General features: G+C 37.8%; 2 protein-coding genes across 2 annotated transcripts; both read left to right on the top strand.

The window, feature by feature from the left end:
• Positions 1-1,706: 1,706 nt before the first annotated feature.
• Positions 1,707-5,890, top strand: LOC116257034 (membrane-anchored ubiquitin-fold protein 3-like). Its single transcript, XM_031633635.2, has 4 exons — positions 1,707-1,862; positions 1,983-2,138; positions 4,693-4,863; positions 5,611-5,890. The coding sequence occupies exons 2-4, from the start codon at positions 2,009-2,011 to the stop codon at positions 5,661-5,663; spliced, it is 354 nt and encodes a 117-aa protein (XP_031489495.1). The 5' UTR covers positions 1,707-1,862; positions 1,983-2,008; the 3' UTR covers positions 5,664-5,890.
• A 5,169-nt stretch (positions 5,891-11,059) lies between these two features.
• Positions 11,060-12,282, top strand: LOC116257186 (leucine-rich repeat extensin-like protein 3). Its single transcript, XM_031633799.2, has 2 exons — positions 11,060-11,503; positions 11,585-12,282. The coding sequence occupies exons 1-2, from the start codon at positions 11,305-11,307 to the stop codon at positions 12,280-12,282; spliced, it is 897 nt and encodes a 298-aa protein (XP_031489659.1). The 5' UTR covers positions 11,060-11,304.
• Positions 12,283-12,448: the final 166 nt, after the last annotated feature.

Here is a 12,448-nt window from a genome sequence, read left to right on the forward strand (position 1 = left end):
TGAGATAGGATCATCAGCTAATGATATTTTGGTTTGACCTTTATTGGATTTGGAAAATTTTGCGAGGCGAATTCCATAATTTATTTGGGTTTGTTTGTTGATCAACAATTTTTCAAGAGAGATTTGTGGGATCAATGTTTCAACAAATTGCTTCCTAATCAAATTAATTTTAGCTCTGGCAAACTATGAATTAACAAATAAATTTTACTAAATCTATAGTTTTTTTATTTGATTCCATAACTCCAGATAATTTGAAGACCCTTGAACATAGTCCCATATTAACTGAAGGAACTCATTTTGTTACAACCATGCAATCATACGAAAAGATACAACAAATAATAAGCCGTCAAATTTGTCATTGTTATCAACATCGGTGCGTATCGGCCAAACGTATCGGTCTCTCAACTGCATCAGGTTGAGGTACATGCCAATCTGGAATCAGTAAAATTGGTTTACATAAAAGGCAAATTGGTCTGTATCGACCGAATCGAATTCGTATCGGCATGTTCGCACCGGTACGCCTTTCACTGAATCGTTTGACGGCGTGCTAAAAGAATTCCGTCGTTAAAGGTCTGAGGGACCGCTTCGCTTATCTTTATTGGTGTTCCCGTTTTCCGCCACTAAAGGTTGGTTTTTCCCCTTTTTCCAACATGTTGGATCAGATCCAGTGTTTAGATGATCCAAATCCTAAACGTTCTTACTTGGACCAAGTTAACAGCTTGCCCAACTAAAGCGTCCAAGTTGTAACCAAAACTGTTTTTGGATCTTGGACATAAACCCGTTTGTACCAAATCTGATGGTCCTCCCTAGAAAGGCCAGAACTTTCCAATGTTCATATGTCAAAATCATTCAAAAAAACCGGTCCGGACCTAGAATTTGAAAACCACTCGGATACGGATCTGGTCAGGGTCAAACCTAACCCGGTCCAATATTCATATGTCAAATCTTACTGGTCAAAGACGGGCAGCCGACGGTTGGACTTCGATCCAGATCTGACCAAATGTGTCCTGGATCAAATCGGTCAAAGTTCACTGTATTTGGATCTGTAAACCAGATCCCCGCTACAAAAGGCACATTTTGGATTTATAAAAGTGATTGGTAAGTAATTGATTGTCTTGGTTTTATTTATTTATTTTTGAATTAAAACCATAGAGTTGAATACTTTGGTATTTTTATTTGATGAACTGGATAACAATTTAGTGATTTGAAAAAATGTTATTGTACATAATATTTTATTAAACTTGCTTGCACATCTCATCATTAATCTATTTAACTTTTTCAAAAGGACTCAGTCAAACTTCTATTTTAAGCAAAAAAAAAAAGAGAGAAGAATTCAAACCGGCCCTTGCAGGAAGAATAGCATGAAAAATTCAATTTATAAATGTCAGAATTGAAGCTCGATTCAAAATGTCTCACTTATAAAGAAATTCAGGGAAATATTTTTTTTTTCAATTTTTTTTTCCACAAAGATTGGGTCAGCAACCGTCACAGATTCAGATTTGGATCATGACGTTGAGACCCAAGTCCCTTGCACTAACCACAAAAAAAAAAAATAAAATAAAAAAGAAAAGGAGACCGTTTTACGGCACACAAGGTGCGACCTGAAATAAAATAAAGAATTATTTGTATATATATTTTTTTAATTTTGTCTATCACTAGTTAGTGTTGGTAACACGAATAAATTTATTAATTAGTTATAAATAAATTTCTAGAGCACAGGGAGGTCTGCCTTTCGTCCTCAAAATCCCCAACGTCTTCTCGCTCTATTCTTTCTCTTTCTTTCTCTCTCTCTTCCTCTTTCTCTCTCTAAAACCCTAAATTTCGATGGGTCAGGTTCTTGGGGAACCTCAATAACGTTGAAGGTAGTCACCTTCTTCCTGTATGGCTTGAAGTTTCTTGCTGTTTCGGAGCATCTTCATATATTTTTCTGTTTTTTTGGGGCTTTTATTGGTCGGAGATTTAATTTTTTGGGGCGATTGAAGGAGAGGGGAAGGAGGGGAACGACTCAATGCCGGAGGAGGATCTGTTGGAGCTGAAATTCCGGCTCTACGATGGCTCAGACATCGGCCCTTTCCGGTACGCTCCGTCTTCGACAGTGGCGATGCTCAAGGAGAGGATTGTTGCGGAGTGGCCTCGAGGTTGTGATCCCGAATTCGCTTGGTTGATTTGTTTTAATTTTTTGGGTTTTCTTGGTGGAGGGGTGAGGATGACTGGAACGTGGTGGAACTTCGTACCTGAGTTCGTCAATCTCCGTAGTTGTTGGTTTCTTTGTGCATCAATGATCGTGGTGAATAAGATATATTCTGAATCTTGATTGTTTAAGTCTTACTCAATTTGGTGGCGATCTTTTGAGAAAATCAGCACTTGGAATTGTCAAACATGCTGGGTTTTAATTATTGTTGGCTTTTTGCCTACTAAAAATATTGATGACAGCACGATTATGGGCAATTTTTATGCGACCTCCCATCTTTACGTTTGCCTTTTATATCAATAGTTGGCCTCTTTGTTTCATAAATCCAATTGCCAGTTGCACCAGAGGTGTCTTATAACTGCTAATCTCCTCGTGGTTATTGCCCAGATATTCGTTAAGTTTCTCATTGTCTCTGACAGTATGTTCTTGGAAGGTTTGCAGTGATAAAGTCAAATTCTAAACACTAGTAGCGTCTTGATGTTACTCTGCGTAGTTTTATCATTTTCTTATTAAGCGTACTTTTCCTTAAAGAGCTATGGTCTGTTGCCACCCAAAAGAGGGAACAGAGAGATCTGAAATGCTTCTGACGTTGAGATGTAACTTGGTTAACGTCGGAAGTTCTTGGACATGCCTAAGGAAAGTTCATTACATTTATCCAGGAAAATGACCCATTTTGTGCCCAAAAAAAAGGGCGATTTTCTCATGGCACTAATCGAAAGACAGTCGTCTGGGGAATCAGAGCTGGATCTTTTAAGGGCCTTGTCAACTCCAAGCGATCGTTATTTTCTTTTCTGTTTTAGTGACTTTTTCCAAGCAACTCACCTACCGTTGTTGTTATTATTATTATTGTTATTATTATTATTATTATTATTATTATTTTTGTGGGGGTTGGGGGGTGGCGGGGCTATATTTTTCGATTCAATGTGCAATCCATGTCTCTTCTATTGAAATGATAAGCATCCATTAGTTAATAAAAGAAATTACAAGACAAGCATCTTTCATTTGATTCTGGCTGATAAATGTAGCTCTAATACTCTCTCTCTTTCTCTCTCTCACACACACTTTTCGTTGTGACCAACATCTATAGAATTGCAAAAGAATATGAATGGTGATTGGATCTGATCAATTCTCTAAACTTGTGCTTTTTGTTGAAGGTATTCAAATCTATAGAATAGTATCTCTATCCTGGTGTTTATCTTTCATATCCATCATCTTTGATGTGTGACCTACTTAAACCTGAATTCCTCCATCTTTTGAAAATATAAACGACCTACAGGCAATTGCGGTAGAGTTGGTGATTACACAAGTGACGGGATGCCATCTCATGAGTCGGTCTTACTTGTGGGAGACTGGATGATTTCCTTGTTTTGGCTTCCTTCTTTTCTGAAAGCAAGGATTATATTTGAATCTTTGATGAAAAATGAATAACCATCTTCATTGAAGCCTCTTGCCTGCTCCCATACTAATGGTATGTGATGACCAATTGTGGAAATGGTGAACTAAAAGTTGTATCACCTGGAATATATGGCTATTCACTTGGATTGAATCCAATCAGGAGGTTGGGCAAGTCCAACTACTGAAATTGTGTTCCCTAGAAACTGAATGGGTGTACTTTTTAGGTGTGTGAGCATGTGATTTGAGGATGATGTGCACAAGCTAGCAGTAGCAATTCACTTTAAGTTTCTTGTGGCATTTGCAGCAGATGAGAGCATTTTGATATGTTACAGTTCTTTACTTTAAGAACATGATTGATAAGAAAGTAACTGAGCATTTACGTTGATAGAAGTTGAACCTGGATATTTTTTTCAAGCTCCACACATACATTTTTCTGTAGGCTTCTACTTTAATGAAAACAGAAAATGTCATTGGGCATTTCTCACATGCATTTCTCCTGTAATTCAGATGGTGCTATGGTGATTAAGCATGTTATGTGATAGTGACAACAGCTACAGAATAAGTTTCTTACATAAGACAAGGAAATATCTGTTGCAGGAATGTACTTTGGTGGAAGAGAACAAATATAACCAGTCATTGAATCATCTTTGTCCAGCAGCATATAAACAAACATGAACATAATTTAGTTAGGATAAATGTGAAGTTTGTTCCAACATCTTGTACAAAAAGCAAGTATTATATGTAGGTATCAGTGTTAATGGTGCACTTGCTTGCCCCTAGCTTGTAAATGTCTTCCGGTGCCATGGTGCCTTATAGGAGTTACCTATGGTTTTGTTTTCTACTTGTGAATCTAGTGCATCGTCTATTTATGTGGTTCACACCGACTATTCTTTTTCAGTTCAGTGGTTTAAGCTGACAAGTATCTCAAATATATTGATGTCCCTTGATGTATCTAAGTCCAACATCTTCTTCTTTAGGAAAATGAGGGTCGTGGTTAAACTTGTGAAATATTAACTTGTTCAGGCAGAAGTCTGCCATGTTTAACAAGACTTACATGTGCTTGCAAGGTCCTCAAGTTATCTATTGTTATTCTTTTGTTTTGTCAGATAAAAAGATTATACCAAAGGCTGTTAGTGATATAAAGCTCATCAGTGCGGGGAAGATATTGGAGAACAGCAGGACGGTTGGCCAGACAAGAACTCCATTTGGTGATGTTCCTGGGGGGTCTATCACCATGCACGTTGTTGTGCAACCATCTTTACCTAAGGCGAAAACAGGTGCTTCTCATGCCTTACCTCACAAACATCTTGTGTGGAATGATTGCTTCTCTTTGTTTCACATCGCAGACAATTTTATATTTGGGCATATTTGTCTGAGTTTAAGTGCTGCTAATGAGCAATATGCCTGGACATTTCCATTTTTCTCCTGAAACGAACACACTTCAAAATTCATAATTCATATCTTATTTAGATCTTATCTTTTATTTGTTGGTCTGAGCAACCTCTACCAATTGTTTTATCTTCAAACTGTCACATAGATAAGGTAGAGGTGTACCCTAGGGGAAGATGTCCTGCCTGGAAGAGTTAATGTAATCCCCGGAGCTCAGACATCAAACACTTGTTTACTGCTTATTGATATTTATCGATTTTTTACAAGTTCTTTTCGATGATTTTGTTATTTATTCAAGCAAACGTTATGAAGCTTTACCACAAAAAGGGACAGAAAACAAAGGAAAGGAACAGAAAATCTCTCATACCATGGCTTTTCTAAGATTGATATGTTAGTTTATCGCTATTATTCTTGTCGTATTGTGGAATCAAGGACATTTTCTCTGAAGGTATTGGTAGGTTGAGCAAAATGAAATATCCTATATGGTTGGCTGTAGAATGATTTATCTAGACGTAGTTCAATGCTACTGAGGAGTCTTCCTCCTGTTACTTGTTCCGTTTCCTTGCTGTCTATTTGAAATGATAGTACACAAATTTTCTGCTGCTTATCTGACAACATTTTTTGTTTCCAAACAGAAAGGAAGGTTGAGGAATCGCCAAAGAGCAGATGCTTGTGTACTATATTGTGAGGTGGCAAGTTGTGTGACTGAAGTGGAACAGGATTGAATTTGAAGGATCTGAATCATCTGATAGTTGTGAAATATCTTCTCTTGGTTCTCCAGTCTGTCATTGTTGAAAGGTCAGGGTCAGGCAATCTGATGTTGCAGGGTGGTGTCATGAACACTAGATTTGGTGGGTGTGATAACTGTCATTCTGGCAACATTGTGAATGAATTCCCATATTCATGGTTTGTTCTCATCGGGAACAGGTTTACTGAAAAAGCTTCCCGGGTGCATTCTTTTTGCCATCTTCTGACAAAATCCTCCTTCCTAATGCGTGTGTATTTGTGTGTGAGAGATACTCAGACTATTAATATTACGTTTTTTCACGTCTATAATGACACTACAATATTCTATTGAAAGAAAAAGTTGCAACGAAAAATTGAACCTGGTCAGACTAGAGACGATGAAAAACCATCTGTCTATCACTCCATTGAAGAAAAAGAGCCAGTTGTATTTTATTGGTGTGCGTGTTTTGTTCATGAACTTCCATAATGGTAAGCCATCTTGTCCACTTGGCTTAGTGCTTGTTAGGTGACACGATGTGGATATAGATATACTAAAAAAAGAGAGAGAGAGAGAGAGAGAGAGAGAGAGAACTGTGTTGTCATTGTCCTTCTGTGACTTTTTTTTGGCCTTTCATCGTCAAGCAATCATAAATGGACAAGCAAAGGCCATTCAATATCAGCCAGACTTCTGAATATTAAGGCATGGTGGCAATTGAAAAGTTAGTAAAGGCAAGGCAGATGATGTCATTAGAACAAATGGGTAGGGCCCTTGGGCTTTCCGGTCAATTTATTGCTGCTGTTTAGCGGCAACATTCCTTGCCTATTAGATAATACTTGCTGAAGCTTCCCTTATTTAATGCAACTTATACTTTGTGAAATATAAAAGCAACCGATGCCAATCCCCCAAAAGTAAAGTTTGAGGTAGATTACAAAAATTTTCAGCTAAAACCTATACTTACAAAGAAACCCATTTTGAAAATTTACTTCATCCGCCTTCTTTTTTTTTTCTCTTCCTACAGTTCATCGTCTTCCAAAACTGTGAGAACTGAACTGGTGAGGAGAATTCTAGCACAAGAAACGTGCTAAAGCCATGGAGAAAGCTACCAGAACCAATAATGAGCTACTTGAAAACTGTATGTATTAAATAAGGGACGTCGCCCAAAAATTTTTTTTTTAATAAGTTTCTAAACCATTTCATAATAGAAGTGAAAGAGCCGTGTGGGGTTCTGCATCCTAAATGTGAAGTGATGTAAAGCGGAGGTCAGAGTTCGTAGGCTGCAGACGAATCTACATTAGTAATGCCGGTAGCAAAATATCAAAGCTTCAAGCAAACGAAAGGAATCTCTTTCTTCGGTTTTTAATTAATCTTTCACGATGTTGACTCATACAAGTTAATATTCCACCGTTTATAGCAGTCCAGTGACCGACCTGAATGATAGCCGAAACTTCTTTTTGCCCGTTGTTTTCAGGGTTTAGAGTTGTGTCGGTATTAGACTGTTTTTAGGGTTCAGAGTTGTGTCGGTATTAGACTGTAGACATTAGAGTTGTGTCGGTATCAAACTTGTCGGTATCAAACTGGAGTTGTGTCGGTATCAAGCGCCATCAAACTGGAGTTGTGTTGGTATCAAGCACTGAGATCACTGCTTCAAATTGCAAGTCTAACCGATCTTTTAAAATCTCACTATATAAATGGACACTTGACACAGACAGTTCAAATTTATGAGTTTGAAAAAAATGACAAAAGTTGTAGGATTTAAGTTATAAAGGTCTTTGATTGTTTTAGATATTAAAAAAGGAAATTGGCAGTTGTCATATCTAAGTGCATCGAATTTCGACGCGTTTTGCTCTTGCCTTATAAATTTGAGTATTTTAAGTCATTAACACTGCTAGAACCCGACTGTGCCATAAGCAATAAAGTGCTAAATTGACTTGTCCCACATGCACGCGCACGCACAGAAGCACATCAATTTAACTCTATAATTTATAGTTATTCTCGCCCAGCTTTCTGAAATTCAACCTTAGGAATGAACTAGGAAGGTCCAGGTCTCTTGGTATAAAAAAAATACTAAAGTTTGATGCACAAATTAAATCTTATAAGAATTTGAAACTAATCGATTTAAATTGTTCTTAATTTATGGAAAATTTGCTACAAATTTAAGCCATTTGAGTTTCACTATGAAAAAGATTGAGTGGTGAATCTGGCTTTTCAGATTTACCCAGTAATGATAGACGGTTAAGAGAAAAACAAGGAAAAAAATGAACTTTTTTTTATTTAGCATTAGTTCACACATTTTTTTTATTGTTTTTTTTCTCAACCATCTATCTGCTTCGGATAACGTCTCTGGTTAGACGACTAGGTGACTCTAGATAACCATGACCATCATTCCACTAGCAAAATTTACGTGACACACATAAACATATTGATATTGTTGAGCATAGTCACTTAAAAACTACATGGATTTTTTTTTCTTTTTCTTTGAAGGAAAGCCAAGAGAGTTTTGTCCTCACCTGGAGTTGTTCAATGAGTCAAGCCAACTCGAGTTCCACTCAAACTCCCTCGATTCAGCTCCACTTTAGAGTTCGAGCTTAAATTGAAACTCGAGTTTGTAATTGAGTTGACTTCTAGTTACCCAAACTCGAGTCTAGTAGGCTCATGTAACTTTGGTATTTTGGGTACAGATCTTAGATCTATATATGATAAAACATACAAAATCTATTTTGGGGGCATCTATTGGAGAAGCCAAAAAAACAAATAAAGAGTCTCCATTTGGACGTTTCTGAAAGGGACAAAGTGAGACCAATAGAGAAAGGAAGACAACAAGAGCAAGAGAAGCAATAGCAAGAGAGAAAGGGAGACGACGAGAGCAAGAGAGAGACAGAGAAAAAAATTTGGGCGTTTCTAAAAGGGACATAGGGAAAGCAAGAGAGAAACCCTTACTTGAGCTGCGACTGTGACGTTGGCGAACCGGCTGAGGAGCGGAGCGGCAATGGTGAGAGCGGCGACGGTGAGAAGGGAGATATTCTCGAATGCGAGGGGGGAGAAGCTGTCATCGACTGCGGAGGGAGGAGGAGATGACGTGAGAGGGAAAAGATCGAGCGGGTGAAATTTCACCCGGTTGTTTTAACGAAAAACGGGTGAAATTTCATCACATTTGATATGTCATGAAATCTCACCTGCCGGTACAGATTTTTCTAGAATTTTTCTTTTTACCCGGGCAATCAAACGGGCCCTAAGGTTTTGTTTTTCCCCTTCGTTCTCCCATTCTCGACTTCTCTCTCTCTCTCCATCAATTGTGGAAAAAGTGCCTGTCAAGGAACCGGCATTCTTCACTTAAACTTTGCCTAAAACGAGTTGAGCTCGAGCTTCAATCAAGTCTAGCTCGAACTGACTTTATAAAGCTCGAGGCCTACCCAGTGACTGGCCTTTTACCAGCCGCCAGACGAACATGCAGATACCATATTTATATCAACAACGTACCCAAAATGAAACACATGACAGGTCACGATGCAGCCGAAAAAGAAAAATTCAAAATAGGAAAATAAATGACGAAGATTCAACGATAAAGATTAGAAGGATTGGATTGGGATCAGGTACGACCATTGTTATATTTGACTAATTGAATGTTCTTTAATTGGTCTTGAATCAGATTTGACGAAATTACAGAACAAATCTGAATTTGCACTAATTAAATTTGGATGTTTTTCAAAGTCAGACGTTCATGCAATTCTATGAGATCATCCTATGTCAAATTCATATCTAAAAACTAATTGAATCTTACTCTTTTAATTAGATTTGACCAACCAGAATAAGGTTTGGAACAAATATTAAACTATATACTGATGACCTTTGAGACTCACTCTTGTTGTTGAAGTTTTAATCTTTTTCAAGTTCTTAATTCCAATTCCCTAATCTTGTGAATTGAGCTCTTATTGTTTGAACCAATTGACACCCACATCACATTAATGAAAAAGGAAAGTAAAATTAGATATAGCAACAACTTATTGTCCTAAGAAGGATTACACTTTTCACAAGCACTATCAGACGAGCTTGAATTAAACTTTCCTTGATTTGAGAAACAGAAAACGTTAGTTGTATATGTTTTTTAGATATCACGCTGCATCACTGACTTATCTTTTAGCTTGGCATGTAAAAAAATTTATATGAATGAGGAAAGGTAATAATGTAATCTAGTGAAAAATAACATTGAGAAGAAAAATTGCATCTCACGTTTATTATTTGTCGGAAGTTTACTTTCGTACCTTATTGGACATTACTTCAGAAAAATGTGGCCATTAATAAGAAAATCTCACACGGTGGTTTCTTTTTCAAAATTAAGGGCAAAAGATGAGCCCCCAAAAGAGAAAAATTCTCTCTTATTTTTTTTCCTGTTTGGTTTAACTCAATTACAAACTAAAATATTATAGTTATTTATTCAGGAGTTGTTTGGCAGTATGAACATTTTGTGAGTATTACATGAATTTATCCTAAAGATCGAAACAGATTTACGAAACACTTGTTATAGTACTTTATGAACCTGCCTCAATCTTAACCGTAGATTTATGAAACACTCATAAAATATATTTGCTGCCACACGACCACTTACTACGCAATGACCTCTTAGGGGCCTCACTACCATCCCATCTAAAGGCCAATACGACACTTAGGGACTGCTTACTACGCAATAAGCTGTAATATTAACTGATACAGAGAGCACCAAAAGAGTAGGATTTACAGATGAATGATTGTGCCTTAGAACTTAGTTTACGTGTTCAATGAGTATAATTGGCATTTCTTAGAATTTTTGCTGATCATTAGTCATAGGTAAGAGTGATGAGCCACAAGAGGTCTCATCTATCTTGGCTCCGTGTAAGATGAAGAGTAATTTTCTCATTGCTAAAACAAAAAGTAAACAATTGGGTAGGTATCAGGAGTATAAATTTGGATAGAAAACAAGTTATAACTTTAATAACCAGAGTTTTCTCGATATGATTGGGTTACTTGGCGAGAGCAGGTATGTTTTTCTAAACCCCACTTTTTTCTCTCTATAAGATACTTTACTCGTACTTATTATACCTAGTTTTTAGCTGTTTATGATGGTAGACTACGAAAGCGTAGTCAATACTATCCAGAAACATACCAAGAAACTTTAGTTTCTGTTTCCAAGACAACAAAAGCAGAAAAATCCATTTTTTCCCATCGATTCCGGAATAAAGACAAACAAGGTTCTGCCTTGATAGACTAGAATATGGATTTCATCCATCAAAATTTTTTTTTCAGAAAAGTAGTTATAGAAAATCTTGCTTTTCAACACAGAAGACAAATCAATACCAAGAAGAGAGCCAGTAAGCCATTGCCATCGGTCCTGACCCAACTGATAAGAAGACCAGATAAAATGGCATAAAATCTGTCAACCAACTCGCCAACAGCTTTTATGGCTCACTTCCACTCCAAGCTTCACATGTATGTGTTCTTATGCAATGACACCTCTTCAAAAGCAGATAAACTGACCACCATACTCACGGGCTGTTGCTGATAAAATCTGAACAAGTACATGGAAGCTAAAGTAAAAATAGAAATTCATCTATAAAACAGAGTCCCTGCTATGGTGCATCATGGAAACATGTCCCCGACCATGAAGCCGAGCTATCTTAGTGTTTTTACGACCATTGTTGCCATTCTGGCCTTGGTTCGTGGCGACAATGAACGCAGAGATAACACAAAGAAAGTGATGGTCATGGGCAGTGTGTTCTGTGACTCATGTTTTCAAAACACCTTCTCCAAGCACAGCTATTTCTTACAAGGTAAAAAGCCTTCAGCTTCATTTCAAGTAACTTTCTTTGTGATCTTCATCAAGTTCCAACTTTCAAAATTGCGATGTTTAGGTGTAGCAGTGCATGTGGAGTGCAAACTTACAGCAGGGTTAGAATCAGAGAGGAATTTCACATTTGCTGCAACAAGAAAAACAGATAAGTTTGGTGTTTACCGGTTTGTGTTTCCCTCTGCTGATGGACGCGAGTGCAAAAATGCCCGTAGGGTGGAATCCTTTTGCAAGGCCACCCTCAAGAAGAGCCCTTCCACCTGCAACCTTCATGGACTCAACACAACAAGAGAGACGTACATCAGAGCCAGGCAGGGAAATTCATGCATATTCAGTATGAGGCCTATGAACTGCAGACCACCCGTGATTGATTCTTCTATCTGCAGGAATGAGAGACTGGGATCTGTAAACAATTCAGATATCTTATGGCCGCCACTACAGAAACCATGGTTCCCACTTCCTTTCCCATCTTTGCCACCAATGCCGCACCTACCACATTTTCCATTCCTTCCGCCTCTGCCACATCTCCCACCTCTGCCTTTCCCAAAATCACCACCCTTTCCCTTCCCATTTCCATTCAACCATTCACTGCCAATGCCATCATGGCCACATCTTCCTCCAATTCCATCAATTTTTCCACCGCCGAAATCAAAACCAGACCCTCCATTTGCATTAGGAGACCCAACATCCTGGTACCCATACTGGCGTCCTCCATCCCCACCTCCTTCTCAGAATCAATCCAATGGTCGAAGTCCACCTTAGAGAGAGAGAGAGAGAGAGTATATAACGTCATAAATGATGTAGAACTAGATGACTTGGAATAAAGTTGGAAGTTATCTGAATCTGCTTATGTTTATTGATGTTTCTCTTATCAGTCTCTTTTAGGACCAATGGGGACACAAGTACTCTCTATTCATACTGATGATGG

The sequence above is a fragment of the Nymphaea colorata genome, chromosome 7 (genome assembly GCF_008831285.2).
Source record: "Nymphaea colorata isolate Beijing-Zhang1983 chromosome 7, ASM883128v2, whole genome shotgun sequence".
Lineage (NCBI taxonomy): Eukaryota > Viridiplantae > Streptophyta > Magnoliopsida > Nymphaeales > Nymphaeaceae > Nymphaea > Nymphaea colorata.